Raw genomic sequence first — 17490 nt, 5'->3', positions numbered from 1 at the left:
AAATAGTAAGGATTTTTTAAGCCAAATCTAAGTGGTTGTAGGAGGTAGACTTGACAACAAAGCAACTCTCATCCTGGAGTTATTTTCCAAACATTGAAACCTTCAAACTTCAGTTTTCACGGCATGTACAGGAGAAGAAGACAGAAGAAAGTATATGAGTATAGAGTTTTCTTCCAACAAGGAGTAGAATAGGCGATCCTTTCACCAATAAATCATGGGCCTCTAAGGGTTTTACCCTTAGTGAAGGATGTAAAGAACACCTGGGAGATTTCTAAGGTAGTTGCCTTGAGCGCTGACTATAGGGAGTGAAGTGGAAAGAGAAGCCAGCCTTTGCACAGATTTGTAGCCCAAATTCACATCACCTGAATGGTCCAAAAAAATGTCAAGCCCGGAATTTAGTTAAAAGCAGTACCAAATGGGTAAGCATCTCAAAGAACTTGGCAGAAGCAAACAAATTGGAATAGATATCCCAGAAATAGACCCTGCATATGTGGGGATTTTATATTTGAAAAGAGGTGGCCCTGAATATCAATGGAAAAGCACAGGCTTTTCAATAAGTGGTGCTGGACAATTGGGTATCTCAAAAGACAGAAATGAAATAGGACCCTTACCTTCCAACACGGAAAAAAATCAAGTTCAGATGATTGAAGACACAAATGTATAAGGAAAATATACATCTTTTAGAGGACAATATAAAAAAATATTTTGATGACCTTAGAGGGGGAAAGATTTCTTAAGTGTTATGAAATATGAAATAAAATGCATTCATTATCTTAATGGATTTAGTAAAAAATTTTTGATTATTCTTTTTTTTTTAAGATTTTTGTTCATTTGTCCGAAGGAGAGAGAGAGAACGAGCACACAAGTAGGGGGAGCAGCAGGTAGAAGGAGAAGCAGGCTCCCCGCTGAGCAGGGAGCCCGATGCAGGACTCAGTCCCAGGACCCTGGGATCATGACCTGAGCCGAAGGCAGAGTCTTAACCAACTGAGCCACCCAGGCATCCCATATTTTGATTATTCCTGATGCACACAAGCTTTGATAAAATTCAAGATTTATTCTTGATAAATAAATCAATAAGCAAAGACTAAAACCTCTAGTAAACTAGGAATTGAGAGAATAAATACTTGATATTGTAAACAGTTAACAGAATGCTAATGACTAAGTACTAAGATGATTCTGAGTACAATCATAAACAATGTAAGGATGCCTGCCAGCAACTGCATTACATTCCAGGGTTGGTTTGTTCTGTTATCCAGAATTGCACATTGTAATGAATATATGCCCTAATCAAACAATTGTATGACTTTAGTATTTATTAGTGGGCAATTAAAAATAATTGTGTGCAGAACATCTCCACATTTATTTACAAAACAAAGAATATACATTCAATATACAAAGACGCACGTGGAAATGTATATAATTTCAAAAACTTATAAATTTATAAAAACTTAGGAAATCTTCTCCCTCAAGAAATACTCTTCTGACATTAAGAGAAAAAAAAGAGTTCTGGGGCGCCTGGGTGGCTCAGTCGTTAAGCCTCTGCCTTCAGCTCAGGGCGTGATCCCAGGGTTCTGGGATCGAGATCTGCATCAGGCTTCCTGCTCTACTGGGAGCCTGCTTCTTCCTCTCCCACTCGCCATGCTCGTGTACCCTCTCTCGCTGGCTGTCTCTCTCTCTGTCAAATAAATAAATAAAATCTTTAAAAAAAAAAAGAGGTCTGTAATCCATTTTGTTCCTCTTTTCTGCCTCAGTTACCATAATGCACAGATACAACATTTATATTTTATTTCAGTGTCTTTCTCCAGTTTAAAATTCCACTTAAGTGGTTCATGGGTGGCTCAGTCAATTAAGTGCCCTACTCTTGGTTTCATCTGAGGTTATGATCTCAAGGCTGTGAGATTGAGCCCCGAGACAGGCTCCACATTCATCAGGAAGTCTGCTGGAGATTCTTTCTCTCCCTTGCCTTCTGCCCCTCCCCCCACTTGTGCACACTCTCTCTCTCTTTCTCTCTAAAATAAATAAAATCTTAAAAAAATAATAAAAAAATAAAATTCCACTTAACTTTTCAATTTTCTTTTTCATTACTCAAATTAGTTTATCTTTTTATCCATATTTAAAAGAATTTTAGTCATACAGCATTTGTGGTATTTCTTTATAAATCACCTCAAATTGTCTTTGGATACATATCATATCAATAACATATATTATAATAATAGCAATCAAGTCTTTAGTGTTTCTGGTATATATTATACTGTCATTGACTCCATATAGAAAAATACCCTTGGGGAGCCTGGGTGGCTCAGTTGGTCAAGTGACGGACTCTTGATTTTGGCTCAGGACGTGATCTTAGGGTCATGGGATTGAGCCTCACTCAGGCTCTGTGCTCAGCAGAGAGTCTGCCTGGGAATCTCTCCCTCTCTCTCTGCCTCCCTGCTCCCATACTCTCTCTCTTTCTCTGCCTAAAATAAATAAATAAATCGTTAAAAAAAAGAAAAAGAAAAAGAAAAATACCTTCAGGTTTTGCTGCCATTATATCTGAATGTAGGATATAGTAAGAGTGAGTATTTTTAGGATATTCAAATTGGCCGTTATTTGAATAAGATCAAGTATATTACACAGTTATGAATTCTATGCAATAAACATTCTGGTATAAAATTTTTCTTACAATTAAGACTGTTAAGAGAATGCTTTCATGGCCTTCCTTGATTTCATTTTCCAGACCTTCCAAGTGTCTCCTATACATATGGGATAGCTATTGAAGGAACACAAAGGCTAAATGAAAGTCTCTCTGCTTGATGCATATAAAATCTACACACTAAATATGCACACACTGTATGCTCCCTGGGGCACCAGGGTATAGTCCATGAATTGGGATAAGACTTGTTCTCTGATACTAAAGTCTGTTGATGAGCTGACATTCTACCTTGGTTGTAATCACCGGTACTTTCTGTCTTCCAATTTTATGTAGTAGGGATTTGCAGATTTCTTTTTTTTTTTTTTTTATCTAGCCTGATATTATTTTTAACAGGTAAATACTGTATATTTTGTTTGGATGTATCCTAATGTCTATGAAAATTCTCAGTACTTAGAGGCCTTGCTGTATTCTTTCTGGTTACTGTTTTGTTTTCATCAATCTCATCTCCTTCCAAAAACCAACCGAAGCTGATCAGAATGTTAAAACCCAAACACAGGAGACAGCTAATTTTTTACAATTGTAAAATAACTAGAAATAGATGTGTTAAATATCAGAAAAAGATAACTATTGAAGCTAAGCACTAAATTTAGTTTTGCATCTCTTATAGTTCTAGAAAATAGGTAAACAAGGGAGAGGATATAATTCTCATTATTCATTTCATTAAAAATGTATGTTTCCTTAGAAAAGTCGAATATTTTCTCTGCCAGTAAATCTTAAAGAGATTTTTAAAAATTATTACCATTTAGTAGGCTTGGCAGGATACATATATTACATTTTAAGAACAAACATCACTTTAATCCTTTTAATAGGCTCAATGGAATAAAATAAGATATCTTGACTATAGCTTTACAATTATTCCAATTCATCCTTCAAATGAATATTTTTTATCTGCCTTAAAAAAACACTATATAGCATTAACTATTCTTTTATTTTATTTAAGTTTTTATTTTAATTCCAGTTAATTAACATACAGTGTTATATCAGTTTCTGAAGTACAATATAGTAATTCAACAGTTCCATACATTACACTGTGCTCGTTAAGGAGAACACTTGCAAGTCTCTTGTTAGTGGAAGTGGTAAAGTACAGAACTGTGAGGTAGATGAGATTTATCAACAGTTGCCCCACATTTTCGGTAGTGCTTGGTTTCTCCCAGAAGTGCTTGGTTTCTCCCAGAAGTGCCTGGTAGCCACACACTTTTCTTCCCTTAGCAATCACATCTCCATAGCAATTTATTGACACTAAGTCGCAAGCAATCAAAGAATGCAGTATGTCATATCTTCCATGCAGTCTTACATTTTAGGAAAAGGGACTTAAACACAGGTATCAGCCTTATTCAGTTTTGCAATCTTAATTTCAGAATTTATCAGCATTGACTAACTTCTAAATTTTACACCTGTTCCAACATTGGGCAAAGATTTTATTAATGGGCTACACGGTTAAGGCCAGTCACACAGTACGTAATATTGCTTACCTTTACTAAAAACACAAAAAATCCAATTAAAGTGAAGAAAGGCATTGAAATCATGCATAAAATGAAACTGGGTTTTTCAAATTCAACTATTAAAGTGAAGAAAGGCATTGAAATCATGCATAAAATGAAACTGGGTTTTTCAAATTCAACTGATGATAGGAAGTTGAGTAAAAGTAATGAGACCTAGAAGAAAAACAGCCAGAGGCATTATAATTTTCTCAGTCATATATAATATTTTAAGCTATTTTCTATGAATGATCTGTTATCCTAGGAGACATTCTCATTTTCAATTTTCACCTTATATATAGCAATATTGTTAGGATTTCCTCTTTAGGAAGCATGATACTATCATTACAACTGAAACACAGGATTATAAAAAAGTCTGACATATATATATCTAAAAGATTTTGCACTATCTGACATGGATGGAGAGCAACAATAAAAGAAGGGGATGTAGCATTATTTACTTTATCACCCAAATCCTCAAATGCTTTCAGCATCAGGGTATAATTAAGAATTAACTGCCGATATGACTTGGGATTTAAAAGATAAAAGGACAAAATAAATACTGAGGTGAGTATTTATAGCCATGTTCAAGCAACAGGAGAAATACAAGAATTATCCGTTTTGATACTAACGTAGGAATATTGAAAGGTTTGAAACATCCTCAGAGGAATGACTAAGTCATGGGGACAAAAGGCACAGCATTAGAAATAGAGTCAATGACATTGTAATAGCATTGTATGGTGACAGATGATAGCTACACTTACGGTGAGCATAGCATAATGTATAAACGTGTGGAATCACTATGTTGTACACCTGAAACTAATGGAACACTGTGTGTCAACTATGCTAAAAAAAAAAAAAATCCTCAGAGAAAAATAATAGGGACAGCATAGCACTGCACATGCAGCAGCCCACCCATATTCCCACTGAGACTACTTTGATAGTTTCCTAAGCGGACTCCCTGGCTCCTGTTCTCCTTCCATAACAAATCCAGGGGACATTCTGAAGAATGGTTTGGTTTGGTTTCATTTCTTTTACATATTCCATTGAATGTAAGTCCTCTGATTGCAAAGACTGTTTTTTTCAAGCCAAGTGTCTGGCATGAAACAGAGAAATGCAATTAATATCAATGAATGAATATTGGGAAGGCATTGAGTAAGGAGGATTTATCCTTTTTATGTTTTTTATTCATCAACAATCAAAAAGATACATATTAAGGGTCCAATTTATGCAAAACACTTTGTTAAGTGGCACTTCAGTTACTGTAGTTGTAAGAAAAGAGGAGAAAGAGAAGAGGATAGGAGCTCCTATTGAGTATCTATGGAGATTTACTGTTTACCAAGTACTTTGATGATAGTTAATGTGCTTTGAAAAACTCAATCCTAACCCTTTAGAGTACTATTGTTATTTCACATATTTTCTGAAGTTCAGATAACTGAAGTAACTTGCCCAATGACTTCTAGCTATTGTGTGCTAGATCAAGGACTCAAACTGGGGGACTATCTGACTCCAGAGCCCAAACTCTTAACCACTATACTTTTTGTTGTATGAGTCAACTGTCCATACATGAAGTCAATGTACAATATGGTGGGTGTCAAGATACATATGAAACAGATAACAGAACAAAAAAGCATATAAATAACGTTCCCTCCACAAGCACAAGCAACATTTTCTGAAGGAAAAACACAAATGGAAATAATCTTAGGGTTCATTAGTTTATTTTATAGCCTTGTATCCCAATCTTCTTGAAGATTTATTGCCCATACCATTTATAATGATGAAAGGTTTTGCTTTAACAAAACAAATAGCAATATATCTTAAGTTTTAGAAAACTGAAGTTAAATGTTCTAATTCTATAAATGCAATGAAATAACTTATCTTTGACCACCCTACCTCCTTCCTCCTCTTCCTTTTCTTTTCATTATCTTCTTGCACTAATTACCTCATCTATCTTGTCCCAAACATCAGGAAAATAAAAAAGAATCCTCCCATTAAATCTTCCCTCTGGCAAACAATAACAACATTTTAAGGAGTTCTAAAACACTTCCTGTTTCTACTTCCCCCTTCTATATTTACTCCTCCATCTGCTGTAAACTAGATTCTACATTCACTGCTTTACAAAACTGCAGTTTTACAAGTTAGTGGTGGACTTCTATATGTAGGAATATGGAGGAAGAGATATCCCAAAAAAGACCTTACCCATACCATTTAAAACAAATGTCCTTCAAATAGTACACTGCTAGTCTCAGAAAAACAGTGAGGGAATTCTTTAAGGGCAAAAACAAAGTCTGAAACATGACTTGGACCATTAAGTAAACACTAAATCTGAGCAACCTGGGAACAAATGCCTATTCCAGTTCAGGGATAGACAGGCAAAGACTTAGGCCCTCCTTAAGGTCCTTCCCTCCAAGTACCTTCAATAGAATAAAAAGTAACCCTCTTTACAATATTCCTTGCAAATCCCATATGAAGGCATGATACTCTAAGATGGCTTATGCAATCCTACATGGGTTCTACACTATTCTTCTTGCAAAAGTAACTGAAAATTCTTTTAGGATGAAGAGATCCCCAATTTGAGATCTTGAGAGTTCCATACTTAAAGGTCAACTAAATAATATAATAAAAAAAATTTTTTTTAAAAATAATAAAGGTCAACTAAAAATGTGCTCCCAGTTAAAAAAAAAAAAAAGAAAAGAAAAAGGAAAGAAAGCCAAATACACAGAGCAGCCAGCCACAATAAGGGTGAAACAGGAGGGAAAAAAACAAAAACGCAAAAAAAGACACATACACACGTATTAAAACTATCTGTAGACTATTAGAATTGTCAAATAGCAAGTACAAATATTATTTTCAATTAAATGTATAAGGAAATCAAACTTGGAATAAAGAACACAGGCAAGTCACGAAAGACCATGAGGAATAATTGGACATGTCTGAAAGAGAACCAAATAGAGTCTTAGAAAAAAAAATTATTATTAAAAAAAAAAAAGTTGAAAGTTTTAAAAGTCAGCCAACCATCAGAAAAAGCTTAGAAAGAGCTGAATAAGAAATAGGTGAGTTGGACAGAAAGTCTGGAGCATTTCCCAGAGTGCAGCAAGGACAAGGACATAGAAAATTTGCAGAAAATGCTAAGAGATGTATAGGATAGACTGAGAACAACACTAATATTATCTCAGTAGAGTCCAGAGAGCAAAGAATAAATGTTTTATTTTTACTTTAGTAAGAGAGGTAATATTTGAAGAGATACTGGCTGAGAATTTCCCTGAACTGATAAAAGAATTTATAGATTCATGCAGCATAATTCACTTTAAAAAAAGATAAATTAAAAAAAATCCATACCTAGAAACACTGTAATGAAATTAAAGACGCTAAAGTCAAAGACCTTAAAAGCAAAGACGGATCTTCTACAAAGGCATGGCAAAAGAACTGACAGCAGACATCTCAATAGCAAAAATGTCAGCAAGAGGTTAAGTAAATTTATGAGATAAAAGAAGATAATTGTCAACCAAGAAATGCATATGTGGTAAAATTAACTTTTAAGAATGAGAGTGAAAAAATTATAATAAAAAAAAATGGCCCTAGTGAGAGAGAGAAAAGACTAAGCTCGAAGTGTGAATGGTGAACAAAGAATGGCCAACAAAGTGTCTACGAATCTTTTTTAACTTCTTAAAATTAATAATAATAATAATAATAATAATAATAATGTTTATTTGTGAGATTTAGCAAAAGAAAGAACAAAACACTAGAGAACAGCATGTAAGTAGGGTGAGCAATTATTGATCATAAAGTCTCCAAACATGGTGTTGGAAGTAATTAGGATATTGGCTAACTTTAGGCTTTGTTAAATTTAATACGGGGGGAATAAGTCATGGACATCAGGGGCTGAACTGCATCCCCTTCAAAATTCATATGTTGAAGTTCTAAGCCTAGTAGAATATGACTGTATTTGGAGATGGGGTCTTTAAAGTGGTAATTAAGATTAAAGAGGTCTTAGAGGTTGTTCCTAATCCAATTTGACTATTGTCCTTATAAGAGGAGGAAATTTGGACACAGCCACACACAAAAGACCACATAAAGGCACTGAAAGATGATGGCCATCTACAAGCCAAGAAGAAGGCCTCAGAAAAACAACTCTGCAGACACCTGGATCTTGGACTTCTACCTACAGAATTATAAAAAATAAGTTTCTGTTGTTGAAGTCACCCAATTTGTGGTACTTTATTGTGGCATTTGCAGCAAACTAATGCAGAGTACCACCAAGGTAATAAAATCTGGTTTCTGACTTCCAAAACAGAAGAGTATAAAATGTAGAATAAAAGAGAATAAACGAATTTGAGTGAATCAAAAACCAAAAGCAAGAAAGACAGGAAGCCACATAATGCATATAAATATATAAAGCCATAAAATAAATATGACATAAAGCCATAAAGTAAATATATAAAAAAATAAAGCCATAAGTAAAATATAAAGTCATAAAGTAAAGTGATATAAACAAATTGAATTATATTAATAATCATACGAAATTCATTAAATTAAAAGCATGGATTGTCAGATTGAATTTAAAAACAACAACAAATAAAATCCAACTATATTCAGTTGACAATAGACACACATTGAAGCATAAGGGATACTGAAAGGGTGAAAGTTAACACATGCAAAAAGATTTACCAGGCAAATACTAAATAAAAGAGATGTGGTGTACTTTTATTAATATCTGATATATTGACTTTAGGACCAAAACCCATTATTAGAATAAATAGGGTCAGTACATAATGATTCCAGACCCGAATGCCCCAATGAAATACAGTCGACCCTCTAAAAACATGATTTTGAACTGTGCAGACCTGGAGAGAAAAGACTAAATTCTGGAAATGTATCTTTTCTTCCTTATGATTTTCACCTATAGTCTCAAAATATATAAAGCAAAAATTGATTAAATTAAAGGATGAAACTGACAAATCCACCTTTTATTGGGAAACATAAGGGAAAAAACCAAATAGATCAAGGACTAATTCCAATAGTTAAGGAGGCATTACCTTGTTAAGACATTTGACTATTGTAGCACAACCACTTATAAAGTTGACCCAAGAAATTATGATTAGGTATTGCAGGGAGGACCTAAGAAGCAATTTAGTAGTCTTTAGGATTTCTGCTGGCATGCTGAATTGTCCAACTGGTTGTATTTGTGACATTCCTGTCCACACTAAATCTAATCTTTGGATATTATCCACAAAGACCAGCCCCTGTGACTATAACAGCCCGAAAGAAGTAAGATGTTGGGTCTGTTTACCCCTAAACCCTCCATCCTGTCCCCATGATATACAGGAGAAAGGGAAATCCAGAAGAAAATGGAAGAATAAAAGGATACCTTGCTCCCTTTCTCACTACTGGTCCCCAAACTAAGGACATGTCTGAAATGGGATTGGGGACAGAGCTATCTATACACTGCTTATGAGATTAAAGTTATGATTTGGATGTGGCTGGCCTTGTTAGTTCTTAAGGTGAATCTTAACTGTTTTAATATCCAATATGGTCAGAAAGCTATGTTATCTTCTCAAAATGTCAACAAGACATATTATTAATCAAACATTTCCATGTTTGTTTGATTATGTAACTAGTCAATATGGCCACCTATCACACTTCTTTTTTTTTTTCTTTTTTTTTTTAATAAGTAGAATTATTCAGGAGGAAATTACACTGGGTGGAAAGGCTTGGGTTCAGGCATGATTCTTTTAAGTTTTTCCCACTCTGTAAAATGAGGGAACTGTCCCAAGTGATCTAGTCTTTGATGATAGATGAGCCATGCCAGGATTTCTACAGATATTTTGCTCCTCTCCAAAGAAACAGAGATATAAAAGAAAAACCTCAAAGAAGAGATGGAAAACAGGAGAAAGAAAATGAACAATAAAGTGTATACACTTAACTGTGCATTTTTTAAAAATAAGCTTTAAGAAAATTTAATATAAATGTGCATATTGCATAGACAGGTACTTACAATAAGAAAGCCAAGAGACCAAAAACCACTATTCTTTCTCCTGTTGTGAAAGATGAATGAAATCACGTATGTGAAGAATACAAGAGAGGCTGAACAACCAGCTATGCAAACCACCTGCGAACAATAAGGTCGACAGCAAGATGAGAGCTGGCTGGTCCCATGTGTGACAGGGAATGGAGAGATAATTAGCTTATAAGGGTGTGTAAGGTGATTTTCTTTCTTTCTTTTTTTTTTTTTTTAAGATTTTATTTATTTATTTGACAGAGAGAGAGACAGCCAGTGAGAGAGGGAACACAGGCAGGGGGAGCAGGAGAGGAAGAAACAGGCTCCCAGGGGATGAGCCTGACGTGGGGCTCGACCCCAGGACTCTGGGATCATGTCCTGAGCCAAAGGCAGACGCTTAACAACTGAGCCGCCCAGGTGCCCCTGTAAGGTGATTTTCTTACGTATGCCTTTTGTTAATAACACAGTGTTCATGAAAGTAGATTATTTGTTTTGATTCTATTATTATATTTGGCCTGGTGAAAAAAAAATGATCACTTACAAGAGCAAACATGAGTCCCATTGAAAAGTTGAGTTCCAAAATCATGAAGTAGTTAATTAAATATATTGAAAAAAGAACCAAGCGGTATAATGGAATGTCCACCAGAGCCTGTCCAATCCAGTATGCTGAAGGACACAGGCCTGAAATCCATAACTGAGACTGAGTTTTTTGCTGATAAAGAAACAGAAGGGATACAGAAGGGTTTGAAACGTTAGGTAGAAAAGGTATTTCATTTATGCAAATATATTAATTTTTTATAAAATTGAGAAATAGCGTGTTGTAGTAGCAGTTAGGGTTTTTTTTTTTTTCATCTGTATTATTTTATATGGTGAATCTGAGCTTCAGTAACTTTCTCACCTAAGTTTAGGTAAACAGGCTTCGGCACAACTAAAATACTAATACTATCCCAAAGAAAACCGTGTCTCTGTGACTGGAAAATAGCATTCTCCTAAGTATCTGACACCCGATGTGGGAATGTATAGCCAATGGCTCAACAGGAAAGGTCTGACTTATTAGTAAAATTGATTTGCCCTTTGATGTAGAGAAACAAAAATGACTATCACATAATTTTTTAAAGGCCAATTTATAAAAGCATAGTTAAAGCTTTGGAAACATGGTATATCTTCTATTTGATGCTCTGTTAAAAAATACAAATTCCCTTTGAAATCATGAAATAACAACATGACGTCGAAACATAGCACATTTCACTTCTACAGTTGATTTAGTATGATTCCCTTTAAAGGTGAGGCAAGTTCACTGTGTTGAATAGTTAACTTTCTGACCCCTTTGACATCAAGATTAACCATTTAATAAAATCTATGATGAGATTAGAGCAAATGACATAATTTATGTGTAAACATATTTTTCTTGAAGAGCTATCCTGAGTGCATAGAACAATGAAATTCTAACTACTAAAGTCAGATAAAATCATGTTTCTCCTCCTCCCTTCCCCTCTCCCTCTGTTCTCTCCCTCCCTTCCCCTCCCCCTCTTACTTTGCAATCCCTGACGCTGCTCATGCCCATGTAAGGAGAAATGCAGTTTGCAAGGACCAAGAGAAATAAGGGTCCATTCAAAGAACCAATGCCCACCATTAAGACATTCTGGAAGTTCAAAGCACATCTGTAAGCTGTCGAAATTGTTACATGTCATACAATCAAACATAGTTTTATATGTTCTTGAGAAATAATAGTGAAAAGTTCAGAATGGAAGCATATACCTAATTTAAGAAGCAAACAAAGAGAGAAGGAACCATACTTTGTTACCCCTAATAGCAGGTCCCATTCCCAGAACTGCATGATATCAAAAGAAAGTTTAAAAATCTGAATTTTATAGGCGTGTATTTAGAGAGCATGAGCAGGTTCTCTTTCACATTTGCATGTAGTAATTGTTAAATGAAGACACATACTATTTGGAGCACACTGATATTCTCGGAAGCTGCCATTTTCAGTTTCCTGTTTCCCAGTAGATGAATTATAGATAACAGCCACTAAAACTCTAATAGTAATTGTCTTAAAGCTGTTCCTCTGTTCCTGTCCCTAGCTGCAAGCTATAATTAGAGGAGAACAAATCTGTCCTGCATAAATAATTTCTTGACTTCTAGAAACGTTTAATCTTTAAGGCATGGATGGGTCTTACTATAAATCTAAGTTGTTTTCCAGACAGGATAATTTATTACTATTATAACAATAGACCAAAAAGAAAAAAGAGTACAGAAATTGCCTTATTTCATATAAAAAAAAAAATACCCCTGAAAGTACCAGGTAGACAAGAAGTATTTGTAGAATAAATGAAAAATGTATATGTCAGGCTCTGTTCTAGGTACTTAGGAAATTCATTTAATCCTCACAATAATCATATAATGTAGGTACAATTATATTCCCCATTTTACAGATGAAGACAGTGAAGCAAGGAATGGCTAAGAAACTTGCTAATAAATAGGAAATACATGAAATAGGATTCAAACCCAGGTGGTAGGCTATAGAGTTCTTGCCCTTTATCCCTCGCTAAATTGTCTCTTACACAAGTCAGTACCATATTTACAAAAGGCAATATGCTTCACTCTGTTTTAATAAGTTCCGTAAAATTAAAAATTCCAAGAAGGGCATTGCTAACAATTCCCATAAGAACAGGAAAACAAGTCATTCTCTTGGTATTACATGCAACTGAAAATCTGTAATCCTTTAAAAACACACACACAAATATGAGTTCCAAATTACTAAAGTAAATATACTTATTGTATAATTTATAAATTACCAGGGTGGAATTAGGTTGAGGAGACTATTAATTTTTCTTTGACACTTCAGCCTTTTTGAATTGTTGAATTGCCGTAAGTGCATTATTTTGGTAATCCAAATGACTTATTCTATACATGAAACAGATGAACATTCACTAGCATGGAAAGATGTCAAAGATTTAGATCTTGGGGCGCCTGGGTGGCACAGCGGTTAAGCATCTGCCTTCGGCTCAGGGCGTGATCCGGCGTTATGGGATCGAGCCCCACATCAGGCTCCTCCGCTGTGAGCCTGCTTCTTCCTCTCCCACTCCCCCTGCTTGTGTTCCCTCTCTCGCTGGCTGTCTCTGTCAAATAAATAAATAAAATCTTTAAAAAAAAAAAAAAAAGATTTAGATCTTATGTGACAGAAAGAATTGTAGGACCCTTTGATACAATTCCAATTCAGAAAATATATTTTCAAATATAAGATGGTTCTATAAATAGTGAGTTTATGTTTTTATAAAGGAAAAGAGTGTAGAAGACATTTACCAAATTATTAACAGTTAGATGGAAAAATAAGAAATAAAATTAGAGGGGTGCCTGGGTGGCTCAGTCAGTTAAGCGTCCGCCTTCCTCTCAGGTTATAATCTCAGGGTTGTGTGATCACCACCGCCCCAACGCCCCCCCACCCTTGGGCTCCCTGCTCAGCAGGGGAGTCTGCTTCTCCCTCTTTCTCTGCCCTTCCCCCTGCTCATGCTTTCTCTAATAAATAAATAAATAAATAAATAAATAAATAAATAAATAAAATAAAAAGAAATGAGAGAATTTTACCCTCTATATTACATATTTTAGTATTGTTTCAATTTCTCTATTAAACATGCATTGCTTTTTTCTGCTTTATTGAAGTATAATTGACAAACAAAATTGTAAGATACTTAAAATGTACATCATAATGATTTGACATACATATACATTGTGAAGGGATTTCTCCTATCTCGTTGACATATCCATCACCTCACATGTATATATTTGTATGTGTGTGTACACATGTGTGTATATATAAGAACGTTTATGTTCTACTTAGCAAATTTCAATTATACTATACAGTGTTATCAACTATAGCCTCCATATTACACATTAGGTCTTTAGATCTTATAGCTGAAAGCTCATACCTTTTTACCAGCCTAACACTATTTCCCCTACCCTCTAGTCCCTGGCAACCGCTTTTCTACTCTCTATTTCTAGGAGTTGGACTATTTTTTTCCCTACTTATAAGTGATACCATGCAGTATTTGCCTTTCTCTGTCTGGTTTATTTAACTTAGCATCATGTCCTCAAGATCTATCCACATTGTTGCAAAACATGCATTGCTTTGACAACAAATAAAATCACTAATAAAAGATGATCTCTTTAAGAGAAAACATGCTCTTTAAAGGATTACAATTTTATACCTTACCCAAAAAAGACTCAAGTTATACTGATATAGAACAGTTGAGTTGCTTTTTACTACTCTTACTTACTAATTGAATCCCTATTTCTCACCTGTATTATTGATGACCACAGACCAGTAAGAGGAGCCTGTGAGGGTTGTTTCAGAGAAAGGAAATACATACTGGATGAAAGCTCCCAACAATGAGTGTAATTAGATACCACATCCACTATCTTCTTGAAAATGGTGGGGGTAAAAGGAATACCAAGTACCAGTAACCTAAGGAAAAGAAAATTAAAATGCAAGTCTAAAACATTTTCCCTCTATTTAAGTCACAGACATGCTATATAAATGCCAACCTATGGAAATTCAACATACAAATATGGCCTTCAGTTACATAAAGTGAAAATAAGACTAATCTGAAAACAGGCTCAAAATTTTCCATAAATCACTATCACTTTGCAAGATTGCCAAGGATAATAGAGCATCAAAAAGAGAAGGTAAGATCCAAGTGGGTTCCTCTGTGGGTGTGATGGTTGACAAGGACAACAGGAAAAATGGTTTGAAGATTTGACGGGATGCCAGGAGCCTCCAACAGCCTGCCTAGGTAGTTTTAAAGGGAAAGAAACCTGATTTCATACTGCCCTCAGACTTGTAATGTGCACAATTTCAAGTTAAATTTTAACTTTCATCAGCTGCTGTTTTATATGTACTTTAACTTTCACGAAACTAGATGCCACATATAATGCACTATTTTCAGATCCTAAAATTCATTTTCCCAGCTGAAACAATGAGTAAAAGTCTTTCAAGTAATCTTTTTGTTTCTCTAATAAGGTTATGAGTCCAGTCTTTGCAATGACTACTTTCTCATCAGACCTCAGGCTCTACCTCCTTCTTCCTCACTCTCAGCCTCATATTTCATAGGGAAAAAATGAAGTCCATCAGACAGAAAGCCCTCCTGGTATTATCACCTCCCCCCCCCCGCAAAAAAACCCCAGAAAACATCCTTTCAGTGTTCCTTTCTGTTGTAACAGATGCTGTTTTTGCTCCCTATCAAAGTCATTTCTCAATATAGCTCTGGATCCAGACCCTTGCCACCCTACCTGAGACCTTGCTCAATTTGCTCATCTTCCATTATTTCATCCTACTGGCATATTCCCATCATGACTAAAGCATGTTCTAATGTCTCCCATTCATTAAAGAACAAAGAAAGGAAAAAGAAACTTCCTCCTAATTTCAATCTCCCTTCAGCTACTACTGCTCTTTCTACTCTCTCCATGGTCAAGCACCTCAAAAGAGTTGTCTACTTTCAGACCTTCTCTTCTTAAAACCTTTGATGATTCCCTTTTGCCAAACACAGTTGATGCTTTCTGCTCTAAACTGGTGTTCTCCCCCTTTTATTTGCTTGGCTCTTCCAATCTTGGCTCAAATGTGACCATTTCAATGAGGCCAACACTAACCACCTTATTTAGAATTACAATGAACTCCTAACTCCCACCAGCCTTTCCCATCCCCTACTCTATTCTGCATAATCTATTATATAATTTATTTAGTTTTTATATTTGTTATTTGTTACCTTTTCCTCCCAACCAGAAGGTAAACACCACAGCACCTAAAACAATGTCTAGCACATAACAGGCTTCAATAAAGATTTGTGATATAATGAACAATTAACATATTTATTGGGTAATTATTTCATGGGTATTTTTCTCCCCCACAAGATGTAATTTGAAAGACCTTGTCAACTGTGCTCACTACTGTAGGATAACATTTACAGTCACTCCAAAAACTTTGTTAAATGGGTGAAGAAGTTAATAGACTTATTTTCTTCACATTTAAACTTTTTTTCATACATTGACTAGAGAGATTTAAAGTAGTCTGATACTTACAAGGACAAAAGTGCTTTCTTTTCACGCCTTAAGAAGCGAAGCCTTGCCATGGCACAGACCTGTTGGTTCCAGAAAGTTCCAGTACTAATGACCTTTCTCAATCCAGGAAGAGAACAAGGACCCTGTTGCATTTCAGACTCAGTTCTAGTATCTCTTGTCTCATTGACTTTCTCCTGTTTCCGAATGCCAAAATCTGCAACCATGTAATAAACCATTATAATGGGCTATGTTATTTGCCCTTTCTCTTTACGAACTTTAAAAATACACTAGAATATTTGAAACAGCACTTCTAACATGTTAAGCTACTGATATCCATAACTCATATTCAAAATCTGTCCTTCAGAAAACTATAATTCCAATGAGAGAGTAAATTAATTTTTGAGGATGGATTAGGCTTCTTGGGAAGCATTTATTCTTTCATACCAATAGCAGCAGCTCTTTACTAAGGCATTTTTGCAGAGCAAGGTTTGTGCAAAAACACAAATATAAATGTATGTAGCTGAGTTTCTTTTTTTTTTTTTAGATTCATTTTATTTACTCATTCGAGAGACAGAGAGCGCGTGTGCACGAGTGTGGGGAGGGACTGAAGGAGAGGATCTCAAGCAGACTCCATGCTGAGCGCAGAGCCTGACGCAGGGTTCAACCCCATTACCCCAAGATCACGACCTGAGCCAAAATCAAGAGTTCGATGCTTAACCCACTGAGCCACCCAGGTGCCCCTGTAGCTGAGTTTCTAAAAGGTCTCCTCTGTCATCTAGAACTCCTCCACAGGATTAGTTCATCACTGATGACTGACATCCCAATGACTATTTCCAGACACTGGTTTTAAGTAACAGAAAGTCTGCCTTTGGCTCAGGTTATGCTCTCAGGGTCCTGGGATCAAGTTCTGTGTTGGGCTCCCTGCTTAGTGGGGAGTCTGCTTGTCCCTCTCTTTCTGCCCACCCCCTCTGGCTCATGCTCTCTCTCTCTCTTGCACTCCCTCTCAAATAAGTAAATAAAATCTTAAAAAACACACACACAAATTAATCTCAAAAAATATTTTTTTCCTCTTACCCGAGGATTTCCTAAAACGGCAATCCCAAATGTTAGCTTTCTCTTCCGTCCACCACTTAATTTTTTAGTTATAACATCTTGAATGTTTTGTATGTCCAATTCCATCATAACTCTTTTTACATATTGAAAAAAAATCTACATAATACAAAATATTTTCATCAGTTCTTCTAATAATTAGGAGAAATCTATTTTAA

General features: G+C 35.4%; 1 protein-coding gene across 1 annotated transcript in view; it reads right to left on the bottom strand.

The window, feature by feature from the left end:
• LOC113265664 (ATP-binding cassette sub-family A member 10-like) overlaps positions 1-17490 on the bottom strand; it is a 67209-nt gene that overhangs the window by 11146 nt on the left and 38573 nt on the right. The window contains 10 exon segments of the mRNA XM_057318210.1: positions 2666-2752; positions 4168-4350; positions 10169-10282; positions 10713-10883; positions 11706-11832; positions 12773-12990; positions 14367-14376; positions 14442-14633; positions 16244-16467; positions 17297-17431. Coding sequence (XP_057174193.1) covers positions 2666-2752; positions 4168-4350; positions 10169-10282; positions 10713-10883; positions 11706-11832; positions 12773-12990; positions 14367-14376; positions 14442-14633; positions 16244-16467; positions 17297-17431 — 1461 coding nt within the window.

This window comes from Ursus arctos, unplaced genomic scaffold (assembly GCF_023065955.2).
Source record: "Ursus arctos isolate Adak ecotype North America unplaced genomic scaffold, UrsArc2.0 scaffold_24, whole genome shotgun sequence".
NCBI lineage: Eukaryota > Metazoa > Chordata > Mammalia > Carnivora > Ursidae > Ursus > Ursus arctos.
Note: the sequence above shows the minus strand (reverse complement) of the source record. Positions and strands in the feature narration are given on the sequence as shown.